Source organism: Argentina anserina, chromosome 3 (assembly GCF_933775445.1).
Source record: "Argentina anserina chromosome 3, drPotAnse1.1, whole genome shotgun sequence".
Lineage (NCBI taxonomy): Eukaryota > Viridiplantae > Streptophyta > Magnoliopsida > Rosales > Rosaceae > Argentina > Argentina anserina.
The window spans coordinates 1,557,515-1,571,414 of record NC_065874.1 but is presented as its reverse complement, the minus strand read 5'-3'; the positions used below and the strand labels follow the sequence as shown (position 1 = coordinate 1,571,414).

Sequence of the window (13,900 nt, the reverse complement as noted above, 5' to 3'; positions counted from 1 at the left end):
AGCCACAGACCTTTGATTCGATTGGCATGATTAAGAGTACAAGAGATGATGTCCGGGAATATATAGGAAAGCACGATGAACTAAAGATATATGAATTTGATAGCATCCTAATGGCTACAAATAACTTCAGTGTCGCAAACAAACTCGGGCAATGAGGTTTTGGACAAGTACAAGAAAACCAAACATGAATTCAGTTGATAAATTGTGGAGCTTGTGATTTCTAGGGGGTGCTGCTGGATGGAAAGGAAGTAGCAGTAAAGCGACTATCTAGTAGCTCAGGACAAGGCATTGAAGAGTTCAAGTATGAGATGTTTTTGCTCACCAATCTTCAACATAAGAATCTTGTTAAAATCATGGGTTGCTTCATTAAAGAGGATGAGAAGTTACTAATCTACGAGTTCATGCCAAACAGAAGCTTGGATACTTTTCTGTTCGGTTAGTTTCAATAATGCTTCATGTTCAATTGCAGTGTGAATCTCATCTTCACCATTCTTCTTATTTTTATAGTGTCTTAGCTGATTTTAATTGCATGTCAAAGTTGGGCATAAAATTTTCTTACTTGAGTTAGATGTAACATGTCATCTCCCATTCAGCAAGAAAAAGTAGAAAAGTCGGAAGAACTCAACCTGGACACACACACAGCTGCGTATATTCAAACATAAAGTACGCATACATATATAGCCTGATCGATGAGATAAAATTACTTAAGACACAAATATTCCACTATTCACTACTCTTTTTTTGGGTCTGATATTCACTACTTTCATATATTAGCTAGATATGGCATATGCCTGTCAAATAGAAGGCAGAGAACTATTAGATATTGATTGTGTATGTACAATATAAGCTTTGCTGTGTGTTTTGTTCAGATCTCTATAATGCATTCGCTACTTCCATAAAACTGTGTCTACATTTCCAAGCAATTTAGGGCCACAATGCTGCTTTTTGACCCAATCTTGAAAGGATAGCAGCAAGAAGAACAACAATTTCTTTTTATATGACCAACAACTAGGCTTTCTATCCCATGTAAGTTCAATGTAAAACAGCGTGTTACATATGCTTTCAAGATATGTCATATATCTTAGTCCATAAACATGGAGCTGGATACAGCAGCCTTAACAATTCTTGACAAAAACTCCCTTTTTTTTTCAGGCATGGAACTTGTGGTATGAAGGCAAGGGATTGGAATTGGTTGATGAAATATTGGGCGATTCATATTGCTCATCAGAAGTACTGAAATGTGTCCATATTGGGCTTCTTTGTGTCCAGGACAATGCTGTGAATATGCCAACCATGATTGATGTAGCTTTAATGCTAAGTAGCGAGAAGGATGATCCACAACCTCAGAGGCCTGTATTCCGAAACTCATTTCCCCATCCTCAGCCACATTATGAACTACTAGTCCCTCCATGAATGAAGCTACCATTACAGTGATTGAAGGACGATAATTGACAGAAAATAATTCCATCAGTATGCATCGAATTTTCATAGTTCAAAAGGTTTTCCTTTACTCCATTTATGCAGTGAGATAAGGTTCTCAGAAGTAAATTCTGGTGAGTATAAAGACTGTGGTAAAGTGATATGGAGTAAAACAATTCAACCCCGCAAAACTCTTATTGTTTGGAAGACTCTTCATGGGCGTTTACTAACTGATGATGTTTTACAACGGCGAGGTTTTTCACTTCCATCTCGTTGCTCCTTTTGTGGAAGTCATGCGGAATCGGGTACACATCTTCTTTTGCATTGTTATGAAATTGTGGCTTTATGGAAATGAGTTTGCATTCTATTTTCTCATTCATTCTCGCCTTGGGGTACACTTGATGAAGTGTTTAATGATGTTGGTATTTCAACGTTCCCAAAACCTAAACGTCGACTTTGGTTTCTAGTCTCATGTAATCTAATTTGGTTTATTTGGATCACTAGGAATCTGATGCGTTTCGAAGGTAATATTTTTAATGTGTTGGAAACCTAATGTCATCTTTTGGAATTGTTCAGAGAGTCTGCTCTGCATTCTTTTCATCCTTACAAGAAGCATCACGATATGTCTATTTCTCTATTCTTGGTATCTCACAACTGTATGCCAATGCTACCAGCTTCATCCCGTCCTTTAATTAAAGATTTTATGGCTGAGGGTTTGCTATTTGCCAGGAGTTTTATATATATATGGTTTTGCATGAGTGAGTGTACACATGCCGGATTGGGCTTTTGTTTATCCTCTTTGTTGGAGTTTATCAGACATATGAAGTTAGGTTTTTTGTTTCCCGTTAGTTTGATTTCAATAAATTAAGAGTAGTTTGTCCTATTATTAAAAAAAAAAATTTCTGGCCAGGACATTGATAGAGTACTTGACACTCATATTGCCCTTGTTTTTCAGTGTTACATATCGAGAAATTTCCTCTAAAATCCAGTGTTAGATATAGCAACTTATTTCTTTGCTGCAGGTTACCTATATTATAGTAACGTAAGCCACTCTTTGGTTGCAATATCAAGATAAGTTCGGTTTGTGATTAATTTTCTTATCAGGAAGATCTGTAGAACCTTAAGTCCACCACCCGACTTGGGGTTAGCCCCTTCTCGGATGATTTTTCTCTTTTGTTATCTTGCTAATGATTTCCTCGCAGGGTCCCAAGTTTCCAATTCTTCAAAGGGAATCCAAAGAACTTTATGAAACATAAAAATCTTATAAAATTTTGGCATTTGTCTAGAACATTGAGTTGAAACTTCCACTGCCTTGTTTCTAGTCACCAGTTCAGTCCAAAATGCATGTCGACCAACGAGTTTGGTCCGTACAGTTTCCTTGTCCGCCAGAATTTCCAAAACCAAAACCGTAAAAATCACGAGACGCTTCATCTAGCTTCCACCAATCTCCTCTATATCACAATCATTATATGCATATACCAGTTTTGTTTCAAGAGCTTGAGGATGATGTGTTTGTTAAAATGCCGAAAGAGGCCTCGGCATTATCAAGAGATGCCGAGAGAGTGAAGGCCATGCACGTAAAGATAAAATGTTCAACAAAGTGCTTTCGAGGAAAATAGCTAGGTGGATACTCAAAATCCTAGAGAAAAGACTTGGGACTTTGGAGTCATTTCTTACTCGATAGTAGCCCGACCAGTCGAAGTTTTTTGTGCTCACGGATTCGCAGAGTATAGGTATCAAAGAAATTTCTGTACCTAGCCGAAATGGGAAGACTTGGACTTCTGAATGGTGAGTGATTGAATGCACTTGCTGCTTCAGTGGGTTTGTACACTTCGCCGCAAAAGTGGACTGAAATGGAGAAGACGACGTGTTGTTTTCTGACTTAAAAATGAACCATGTTGTAGTGTAGTCACACAGCTACTGTCGAGGTCTTCTAATTCAACTCTATTCCAATCAAGATGAATATTATGACGTTAGTATGGACCCGATTTGGTTATGTCAACTTGATGATTATACTGTGGTCTATGGGACAGTGCAATTTCTGGATCTCTTTGTGGGTAAGTTCTTATGCTCCACATCTCAAGTCTGTTCTTTAAGGATGACTTTGGAAGCATTTGCCACCAAGGTAGGCAAGCAAATTCAAATGTGCATCTATTTGATAATGATAGGAGTTTGAAAGCAATTGAACTTGCGCACTATAAAAGTAGCATTTAATCTCCATTATTATTTGACAACGTATTGGGATGCCAATGGATATCAGAACCAGAAGCATTTGTGCTTTAAATGGCTTCATGTTCTTCCTTTTCATCTTCTTACTCTGCTTCCTTCCTTCACATTATCATTGTGCTCAAGTTGATAAGCTAACTCCTCTGCGACCGTTAGCGCAGGGGCAAACTCTAGTTTCCCCTGGCCACGTTTTCGAGTTAGGCTTCTTCAGTCCTAATAACTCTGCTAACAAGTATGTGGGAATATGGCACAAGGATATATCTCCTCGGAAGGTTGTATGGGTAGCCAACAGAGAAAATCCTCTAGCAGTTGCAGACACCTCGGCGAGTTTGATACTTGGTAGCAATGGGAATCTGAATCTTGTAGATGGGAAACTCAAGTCTGTATGGTCTACTAATGTTACTTTGGCGTCATCACCGAATACTAGTTCAGTTTCTGCAGTTCTTTTGGACAGTGGAAACTTTGTTGTCAGCGCTCCTATGGGAGCTGACTCAGCTGAGTTATGGAAGAGCTTTGATTATCCTGGTGACACGGTCCTGCCAAACATGGTGTTGCGATACGACAAGTTTGGAAAGGGGAATTTCTTGAGTTCTTGGAAAACAGAGAATGATCCATCACCAGGGAAATACTTGCTTGGATTAGCGCCCCAGACGCCATCACAAGTGTTCATTTGGATCAATAATGGATCAAATGATTCACATTCCATTCCTTACTGGAGAAGTGGTCCATGGGATAAGTCCAGCTTCATTGGTGTACCGGAAATGGATCACAGATATATAAACGGATTCAGTGTAGTTGATAACTTAAAGCAGGGGACACAGGATTTCTCTTATAGCTTATATGACAAACCTGTGGCGTACATATACATCTCTCCAGAAGGAATAGTGAGGCTTGCATTTTCGAAGAATGATGGGAAGTGGTATGTTTATTGGCAGACACCAAAGAATTCATGTGACCTTTATGGCGCTTGTGGACCTTATGGAGTTTGCACAGCTTCTTCGTCTCCAATCTGTAAGTGTTTAAAAGGTTTTGTACCAAAGTCAAGTGCTGAATGGAGCAAAGGAAACTGGACAGGAGGGTGTGTGAGGAAGACCAAATTGTTTTGTGAGAGACAAACAAATAAGTCAGTTTCATCAGGAGGGAAACAAGATGATGATGATGGGTTTTGGAAGATGGTGAAGTTGAAAATACCAGATTCTCATGAGTTCATTACTGCTTTCAATGCTGAAGAAACCTCCAAAGATTGCAAACTGCGGTGCCTAAATAACTGTTCTTGCGTTGCTTATGCATTTCTTAATAATATAGGGTGTTTGGTGTGGTCCAAGGATCTTATTGATATACAACAGTTTTCGGCATCTGTGGGAGTAGAAGTTTACATTCGCCTAGCACACTCTGAACTAGGTAACTCCGTAACTTATAGTAGTGCTTGATTAACTCTTACAGCAATATCTTTTCTTTTTCTATTTCATGCTTGTTATGTAACTTTGTATTGTATGCTCATATTTCCCATGTACAGCTGAAGGAAAGCCAATAAAGTTAATTGCCAGCCTTACAGCTATTGGTTTTGTGAGTATCGTGGCAGCCATAGTTTTCGGTTTTCACAGGAGGCGAGCTAACCAGAAGAGTAAGAGATGTACCAATTCTTGAAGTAGCACATTATCTATCCCTTGCACTTTTAAAATTCAAACGATATCACTATAATATTCCAAATGAGTCTGGCCTATTAGTTTTTCATTTATTGATTGGCCTAAACGACCTCTAAATTTCACTGACTCAGTGTTTGATGTTATATCAGAGATCAAACAAACGACACAGAACTTTGAACATGGTATGAATAAGAGTTCAGGAGATGGCGGTCTCCGAGAATATATAGGAAAGCACGATGAGCTCAAGATCTATGATTTTGATAGCATACTAACTGCCACAAACAATTTCAGTCTCGCAAACAAACTCGGACAAGGAGGATTCGGCCCGGTTTATAAGGTACTTAGTTTCTTCTCTCAAGGATACTATATATCTAACATATCGTTAAGTACAAGTAACAAACATGAGTTCAGCCAGTAAATTGTGGAGCTCGTGATTCATAGGGTATGCTACAAGATGGGAAGGAAGTAGCAGTAAAGCGACTATCTAGTAGCTCTGGACAAGGCATTGAAGAATTCAAGAATGAGATGCTGATGATCTCCAATCTTCAACACAAGAATCTTGTTAGGATCATGGGTTGCTGCGTTAAAGAGGATGAGAAGTTGCTGATCTACGAGTTCATGCCAAACAAAAGCTTGGATACTTATCTATTCGGTCAGTGTCATTATTTAGTGTTTTACGTTCAGCTGCAGTTCAAACCTCATCGTCACATATTTTCTTATTTTAATATAATCTTTCGTCTCTTTTGTTGCCTGTACATGTTTTGGGGCAATCATGAAAGTTTTGAGGAAAATGTAATAACGGTGGGATCACCAGTCTCTTCTTATCTAACAAGAACAAGACTAGATAAGTCCTTAGCATAATTCGGGCGTTGGAATCACTACTGCATACTAACCTAAAGCTATGAATACTCACATGAAATAAGTCACCAAGGGAGAAACAATCCATCGCCGATTACTTTCTAGCTAGATCGATACTGTTAGTTATATATGACTGTGTCTGCACAATATAATCTGCTCCTGTGTGTTTAGTTCAAGTCTTTATGTTGCAGTCGCTACTTTCATACAACTGTGTCTGCATATACTTCCTAGAAATTATTTAAGGCTAGAAATCTGGTCTTAATCAAGTTTTGAATGGATAGCAGTCTCATATTTTATAGAAACATGCATGGAGTACGTCATGATTCATACTAAACTACTACTGATAACACACTAACTAGTTACATTGGTATTTGATCAGATACGAGAAAGAGAGCAGTGCTTGATTGGGCGACACGCTTCAATATCATTCAGGGTGTTGCTAGAGGGCTTATTTATCTGCACCATGATTCCTATGTGAAGGTAATACATAGAGATCTGAAAGTCAGCAACATTCTCTTGGATGAGAAAATGAATCCAAAAATTTCAGATTTTGGATTGGCACGGATAGTTGAAGGAACACAAAATCTAGAGAATACCCAGAGAGTTGTTGGAACACGGTAAGAATTATTTTCCTCCTGAATTAGTTTCCAACATGTTCAATTAGTTACATGCTGATTAGTTTGCTGTATATGTAGTGGCTACATGGCTCCGGAATATGCCATGGGCGGAATGTTTTCTGAAAAATCCGACGTCTATAGCTTCGGGGTCCTGGTGTTGGAGATTATCAGCAGCAAGAAGAATACCAGCTTCTCTATATATGACCAACAACTTGGCTTTTTAGCCTTTGTAAGTTCATACTCTAACTTCTAATGTCAAATGTGAATTCATGAGCAGTTTTTTTCATATAGCTAAAGCCATATATATGAACCTTTTTCAGGCATGGAACTTGTGGAATGAAGATAGGGCAATGGAGCTGGTAGATGAAATATTAGGTGATTCATATTCCTTGTCAGAAGTATTGAAATGCGTGCATATAGGGCTTCTATGTGTACAAGACAATGCCGTGGATAGGCCAACCATGGCGGACATAGCTTTGATGTTAAGTAGTGAGAAGGACGGTCCACAACCTAAGCTGCCTTTGTTTACCATCCAAAACTCAGCTTATCATCCTCAACCACACTCTTCTGAGAATACAAACTCCTCCAAAAATGAAGCTAGCATTACAATGATTGAAGGAAGATGAACAATACCAAATTGTTATGTGAAAGTTTTCATTTTTGTGTAAGGAAAAACAACCTGTTGGCCTAGGGTAGTATAGATGTGTTGTTCTGTTGCACGTTCATTGTTACGTATACACTCTAGCCTGTATGAACAATCTTGCTTTCTAAAGTTATCTCTACACCATGCTCTGCTCTCTCTCTCTCTCTCCGAAAACTAAAATAGCGAGGTCCTTTTCTTCCATAGATGGAGCCATGGAGGGCATCAGGGCAAGAGACAAGTAAATATATATTCACCCAAGAGAAGCAAGCAAAATGCAAACCGATAAATTACAGCACACATTGTAACATATTAGTTCTTGAACTACAAGGCAGCAATCTTTAAAGTTTAAACCAAGAGTACAAGGAAATATAACTAAAAGTACCTGAAATGATGACGGCTGTGTCCGCCCAAGTATGGATCGTGAAGTGCCGCCACAATCCGCCGGAGAGAGATCACAGGAGGCCAGAGTGGAAGTGACTCGTTTAATATGTTTGTTTTTGTTTTTTGGTTTTCTTAAGGCAGGCCTCCTTACCCTGGCTAAGCCCATCATTTCAAGCCCGGTTAGGCACAGTTTCCCTAATTTTTAACTCAAAGAGTGGGTCACCTGTATGAGATTAAAACTGCCAAACTGGGGTAAATATGAGTTTTTAATCCCACGGATGATATTTATTCACAACCAAACAGAAGAACTGATGAAGAAGGAAAGCCGTCAATGGTGGCTTGTTGGGTCTCCTACAGACCTTGTTTCAGGTACTGAGTAGTATCCACTGAACATTGCAAAGTTTTAATCTTTTGCATCATTATTTCAAAGTTTCAATCTTTTACATCATTATTGAGTGTTATGATTTTCATCATGTGGACATTGATTGGTTTTAGACATTGATATTTACTTTTTCTGCATTTCTTGGTGCCAGATTTAACCTATCAGATACTTTCTTTGCATGTAAATTGGGTCTGTTCTAGTATGCAACTATCATACACTGCTTCCTCGACTTAAAGCTCAATCATGTTTCTCAAATGTTGTTGTTGAAAGTGACCAGATAAGATACAGAAGAGATAGTTTCAATTTTGGTGAGATGTTTATAACTCAACATAATGTCAAATTTGTCTGCCATGACTTTGCAAGCATTGGCAGAATTATCTTTGAAGTTTCTCAGTTAACTGGTTTAAGTTAAATTCTGTGTGGCCAGGTGCTTTAGTACTCTAATCAGTTACTGTCTAACTCTAGTCTCTCATGGCTTCTTCAGTCCAAATAGTTCTGGTACTTGTGCAATAGGTCAGTTTGGGACGTACCCATCTAGGAAAGCTTTGATCTTGAGTTGCTGATAAGATCAATTAATGAAGTTGGTGAGTGGTGACTATCTTATTCTGCTCTTAAATGCTACACCTAAAGAGGTACAATCCTGAATCCTTTTGTCTTTGTGGTGCTCATCCTCCGTTCAATTGTAGAGGTAGCTTGCATGTCTTCATTATACAACTTGAAATGACATTATTGTCACAGTGATGATGACAGTTGTATAGTTCCAATGTTCAGCAACTATATAACAAAGCTCAGAATCCATCATTTTGTTTCCCATTGACAAGTTTAGTCTGATGGTATATATATTTTAGATCAGAGATGGTTAGAGGTTTGAATTCCATTATTTTGTTATTGTTGTTCTTAATCTTGAACTTGCTTAGTTCTCAGTGTTATTGTGCGGAAGTTTATGAGATCACTAATTCCAAACCATTAGCAATTGGACAAACTCTAGTCTCCCCTGGCTGAATTTTTGAACTGGGTTTCTTCAGTCCAAACAGTTCTGCTAATACTTATGTGGGGTTGTGGCACAAAAGCATATTTCCTCGTAAATATGTATGGGTGGCTAACAGAGTTATTCCTCTTGCAGCTACAGATACCTTGGCTACTTTGAGAATTGGCAGCAATGGTAATTTGGAGCTAGTGATAGAAAACATAGGTATGTCTGGTCAGCCAATATATCTAATTGTTCATCTGCAGTTCTCTTAGATAATGGGAACTTTGTTGCCAAACATGTTACTGGAGCTGATATTTGGGAACGTTTCAATAATCCTAGTGACTCACTTCTCCCAAGCATGTTGGGAAAGCAGATTTTCTTGACATCTTGGAAAGGTGATAATGATCCATCCCTGGGGATATTTAAGGTCGGACAGTCAGCAAAGTTGCCATCACAATCATTCATTTGGATAAATGGATCTATTCCCCACTGGAGAAGTGGGCCGTAGGATCAATCAAAGTATATTGGTGTGACACCGGGAACAAGGTATAACTCAAACGCTTCAAACACAGTTCCAGGTGACAAAGTTCTTGCATATATGGACATATCTTCAGACGGAGTACTGCGTCAAATGTATTCAGAAAGTGAGAAAAGCTGGTATCTTGACTGGGAGTCATGGAAAAGCTCATGTGACAATTATGGCGCCTGTGGTCCTTTTGGGGTTTGCACAGCTTCTGAATGTCCAATGTGCAAGTGTTTGAATGGGTTTATACTTTATACTGAAGTCAAATGAGGAATGGAGCAAAACAATCTGGACAAGAGGCTGTGTGAGACAAACAAGTTTGTCATGTGAGACGCAGACAAATGAATCAGTTGCATCAAAAGGAGAAGATGGGTTTTGGAAGTTGGAAAGATTGAAAGTACCGGATTTTCATGAATATCTGAGTTCTTTGGCTGCAGACAAGTTTGAGGACTGCAAGATACAGTGCCAGAGTAACTGTTCTTGCCTGGCTTATGCATATGTTATTAACATAGGGTGAAAGATTTTCTGGTACAAAGACCTTATTGATATACAGCAGTTTTCATCTTTGGGAGAAGATCTTTGTCCGACTAGCAAACTCAAAACAAGGTAAATGATAATAGCTTATGCGCCCTTTACTTCTTTGCAATGTTTGTTGATATTTTTTTCTTGTCAGGTGAAGGAAAGCCTATAAAGTTAATTACTAGCCTTACAGCTATTGGATTTTTGAGTATCTTGGTGGCTCTAGTCTTCAGATTGCACCGCTGGTGTGCCAGTAGAAACCGTAAGAGAGTTAGATGAAATAGTCAATAAATATAGCACACGAAAAGAATTTAATATTTTTCTGGTAGTTAAAGCTTGCTTCTTGTTGTGTTCCAACTCGATATTTGATACTTTAACTACAAAATCAGGAGATGTCGAATCATCAACACCGCACTTGGAGTCAAGTAGTTTAATTAAGATCTATAGAGACGATGTTCGAGAATATTTAGGAAAGCATGATCTTTCAGAGCGAAATATATATGATTTCGAAAGCATACTAATCGCCACAGACAGCTTCAGTGACATAAACAAACTTGGGCAAGGAGGCTTCGGTCTAGTTTATAAGGTACTTTCTTTCTCAAGTATAGCATACAAAGCAGTATAGACATGCATACAATGACGAATTTGTGGACATCATATAGGGGATGCTACCAGAAGGGAAGGAAATAGCAATAAAAAGACTATCTTGTAGCTCAGGACAAGGTGTAAAAGAGTTCAAAAATGAGATGCTTTTGATCTCCAATCTTCAACACAAAAACCTTGTTAGGATCATGGGTTGCTGCTCTAAAGAAGATGAGAAGTTCTTATATATGAGTTCATGCCTAACAAAAGCCTGGATACTTTTCTCTTCGGTTAGTTTCAGTATTTTTTTTTTTTTATGTTTATCTGCATGTATTTTATCTTCTTCTTTCAATATTCTTTCATCTGTGATCTTTTTTGTAAGGTTCTGTCTGAAAAGCTTGCATGTTGTTATAAATGAAGTCAGATGATCTTACCTAGTCCTTGAGTTTGACTAAGCAAGATATTATGCACTGCAAATTTAAAATATGCTTATCACTATCTAACATTCTTTGGCGTCTGAGATCTCTGTTATGCATTTGATTCATAAATTTTTTTTTCTAATTAGCTATAATTTACAACCCGCATTTTGGTTTAATGGCTGAAGGCCCTGTATCACCAGTTTCACCACTGGTTCTTGTAATGTTTATGTTTATGGAATATAATTATTGATTGTAGTGTTGCACTCTAACTGGCTACACTGAATATTTGATTTTAGATCCATTAAAGAGACCAGTTCTTGATTGGGCTACACGTTCGAAGATTATTTGGGGTGTTGCTAAGGGGCTTATTTATCTTCATCATGATTCGTATGTGAAGGTGATTCATAGAGATCTAAAAGTCAGTCATATCCTCTTGGATGGAAATATGAATCCAAAAATATCAGATTTTGGATTATCACGCATTGTTGAAGGAACACAAAATCTAGAAAATACTTTGAAGGTTGTGGGAACACGGTAAATAACTGATTTTTCAGTTTCATACGCACATGGCATTTTTGTTTAAGCCAGAAACCAGAAGGAGCAATTTATAGATACAGGCTAATCTGTTTTCCTGTCCAGTGGCTATATGTCCCCGGAGTACGCTATGGGTGGGGTATTTTCTGAAAAATCTGATGTCTACAGCTTTGGGGTGTTGGTATTGTAAATTATTAGAGGCAAGAAGAATACCGGCTTCTCTATATATGACCAACAGCTAGGCTTTCTAGCCTATGTAAGTTCAGACTTTAACTTCTAATGCCACATGTGAATTCATGAGCATTTTCTTTCATATAACTAAAGCCATATATATATGAACCTTTTTCAGGCATGGAACTTGTGGAATGAAGGCAAGGGGTTGGAGTTGGTAGATGAAATGTTGGGTGATTTATACTCCTCGTCAGAAGTACTGAAATGTGTGCATATGGGGCTTCTATGTGTACAAGGCAATGTTGTGGATAGGCCAACAATGGAAGATATAGCGTTGATGTTAAGTAGTGAGAATGATGGTCCACAACCTAAGCTGCCTCCATTCATCCCAAACTCCAATTATCATTCTCAATCACACACTAAGAACACTACCTCATCTAAAAATGAAGCTAGCATTACAATGATTGGAGGACGATAAGAATACAAGCTTCTATTTATATGAACAACAGTTAGGCTTCCTTGGCTATGTAAGTTTATACTCTAAATCCTAATGTAATTGTTGTCTACAGCTTTGAGTGTTAATGACAATTAATGGGATTATTTTCAGGCATGGAACTTGTGGAATGAAGGCAGGGCACTGGAGTTAGTAGATTAAGTAATGGGTGATATTTTCCTCATCAGAAGTGATGCCATGCGTGTATATGTAGGCAAAATTCTGTAGGCAAAAGTTGCGTAAATATGAGTCGCACCCCAATCCCCAAAAGATTAAGAAAGTTTAGATTTGGGTGCAACTAAACATTTTGCGATGTGAGAGAAGAAGAAGAAGAAGAAGAAGAACCGGATCATTTGCTCGAACTCATTTCCATAGACTTGGGGACCCCTTTCAGGTACTTAATTGTTTAACATATGAACAGTGCAAAGTTTCAATCTTTTACATCTAGTTCTACTGGGTTTTATTCCAGCTATTTGTCATGATGTTGATGGTGGGTTTATGGTTGGTTCATGTATAGCTTCATTGGGTTTAGTCATGAGTGATATTAACTGGGTTTTTCATTTTTCACTTTTCCTTGATTTCTTTGGTGCTGAATTTACCTGCAGATGATTTCTTTGCATGCATTCTGGTCTCTCTTATGGGATGGAATTTGCTTCCTTTACTAGTTTAATTATTTTTTCCTCAATTGTTGATTGTGTGGTTGACAGCATTTGACAAGAAAACATAGAGAAGATTGTTTGTATGTTACTGAGATGTTAACATCTCAATCTAATGTCAAATTTGTCTGCCATGACTTTGGAAGCCTTGGCAGAGTTGTCATAGATTTTTCTTAATTACCTTGTATAAGCGAAGTTCTGTGTGGACAAGGTGCCTTACTACTTTAATTAGCAGCTATCCTTGTGAAACAGAAAATTATTGAGATGATTTCTTTGCATGCATTCTGGTCTCTCTTATGGGATGGAATTTGCTTCCTTTACTAGTTTAATTATTTTTTCCTCAATTGTTTATTGTGTGGTTGACAGCATTTGACAACAAAACATAGAGAAGATTGTTTGTATGTTACTGAGATGTTAACATCTCAATCTAATGTCAAATTTGTCTGCCTTGGCAGAGTTGTCAGATTTTTCTTAATTACCTTGTATAAGCGAAGTTCTGTGTGGACAAGGTGCCTTACTACTTTAATTAGCAGCTATCCTTGTGAAACAGAAAATTATTGAGATGATTTCTTTGCATGCATTCTGGTCTCTCTTATGGGATGGAATTTGCTTCCTTTACTAGTTTAATTATTTTTTCCTCAATTGTTTATTGTGTGGTTGACAACATTTGACAACAAAACATAGAGAAGATTGTTTGTATGTTACTGAGATGTTAACATCTCAATCTAATGTCAAATTTGTCTGCCATGACTTTGGAAGCCTTGGCAGAGTTGTCATAGATTTTTCTTAATTACCTTGTATAAGCGAAGTTCTGTGTGGACAAGGTGCCTTACTACTTTAATTAGCAGCTATCCTTGTGAA

At 37.9% G+C, this 13,900-nt stretch overlaps 1 protein-coding gene and 1 pseudogene across 1 annotated transcript; both read left to right on the top strand.

The window, feature by feature from the left end:
• Positions 1-3,476: 3,476 nt before the first annotated feature.
• LOC126787653 (G-type lectin S-receptor-like serine/threonine-protein kinase SD1-29) lies at positions 3,477-7,547 on the top strand. The gene is made up of 7 exons (XM_050513542.1): positions 3,477-5,046; positions 5,162-5,269; positions 5,441-5,628; positions 5,733-5,943; positions 6,529-6,766; positions 6,845-6,995; positions 7,087-7,547. The coding sequence occupies exons 1-7, from the start codon at positions 3,663-3,665 to the stop codon at positions 7,390-7,392; spliced, it is 2,586 nt and encodes an 861-aa protein (XP_050369499.1). The 5' UTR covers positions 3,477-3,662; the 3' UTR covers positions 7,393-7,547.
• Positions 7,548-9,177: 1,630 nt separating this feature from the next.
• Positions 9,178-12,393, top strand: LOC126789569 (G-type lectin S-receptor-like serine/threonine-protein kinase At1g61390; annotated as a pseudogene).
• Positions 12,394-13,900: the final 1,507 nt, after the last annotated feature.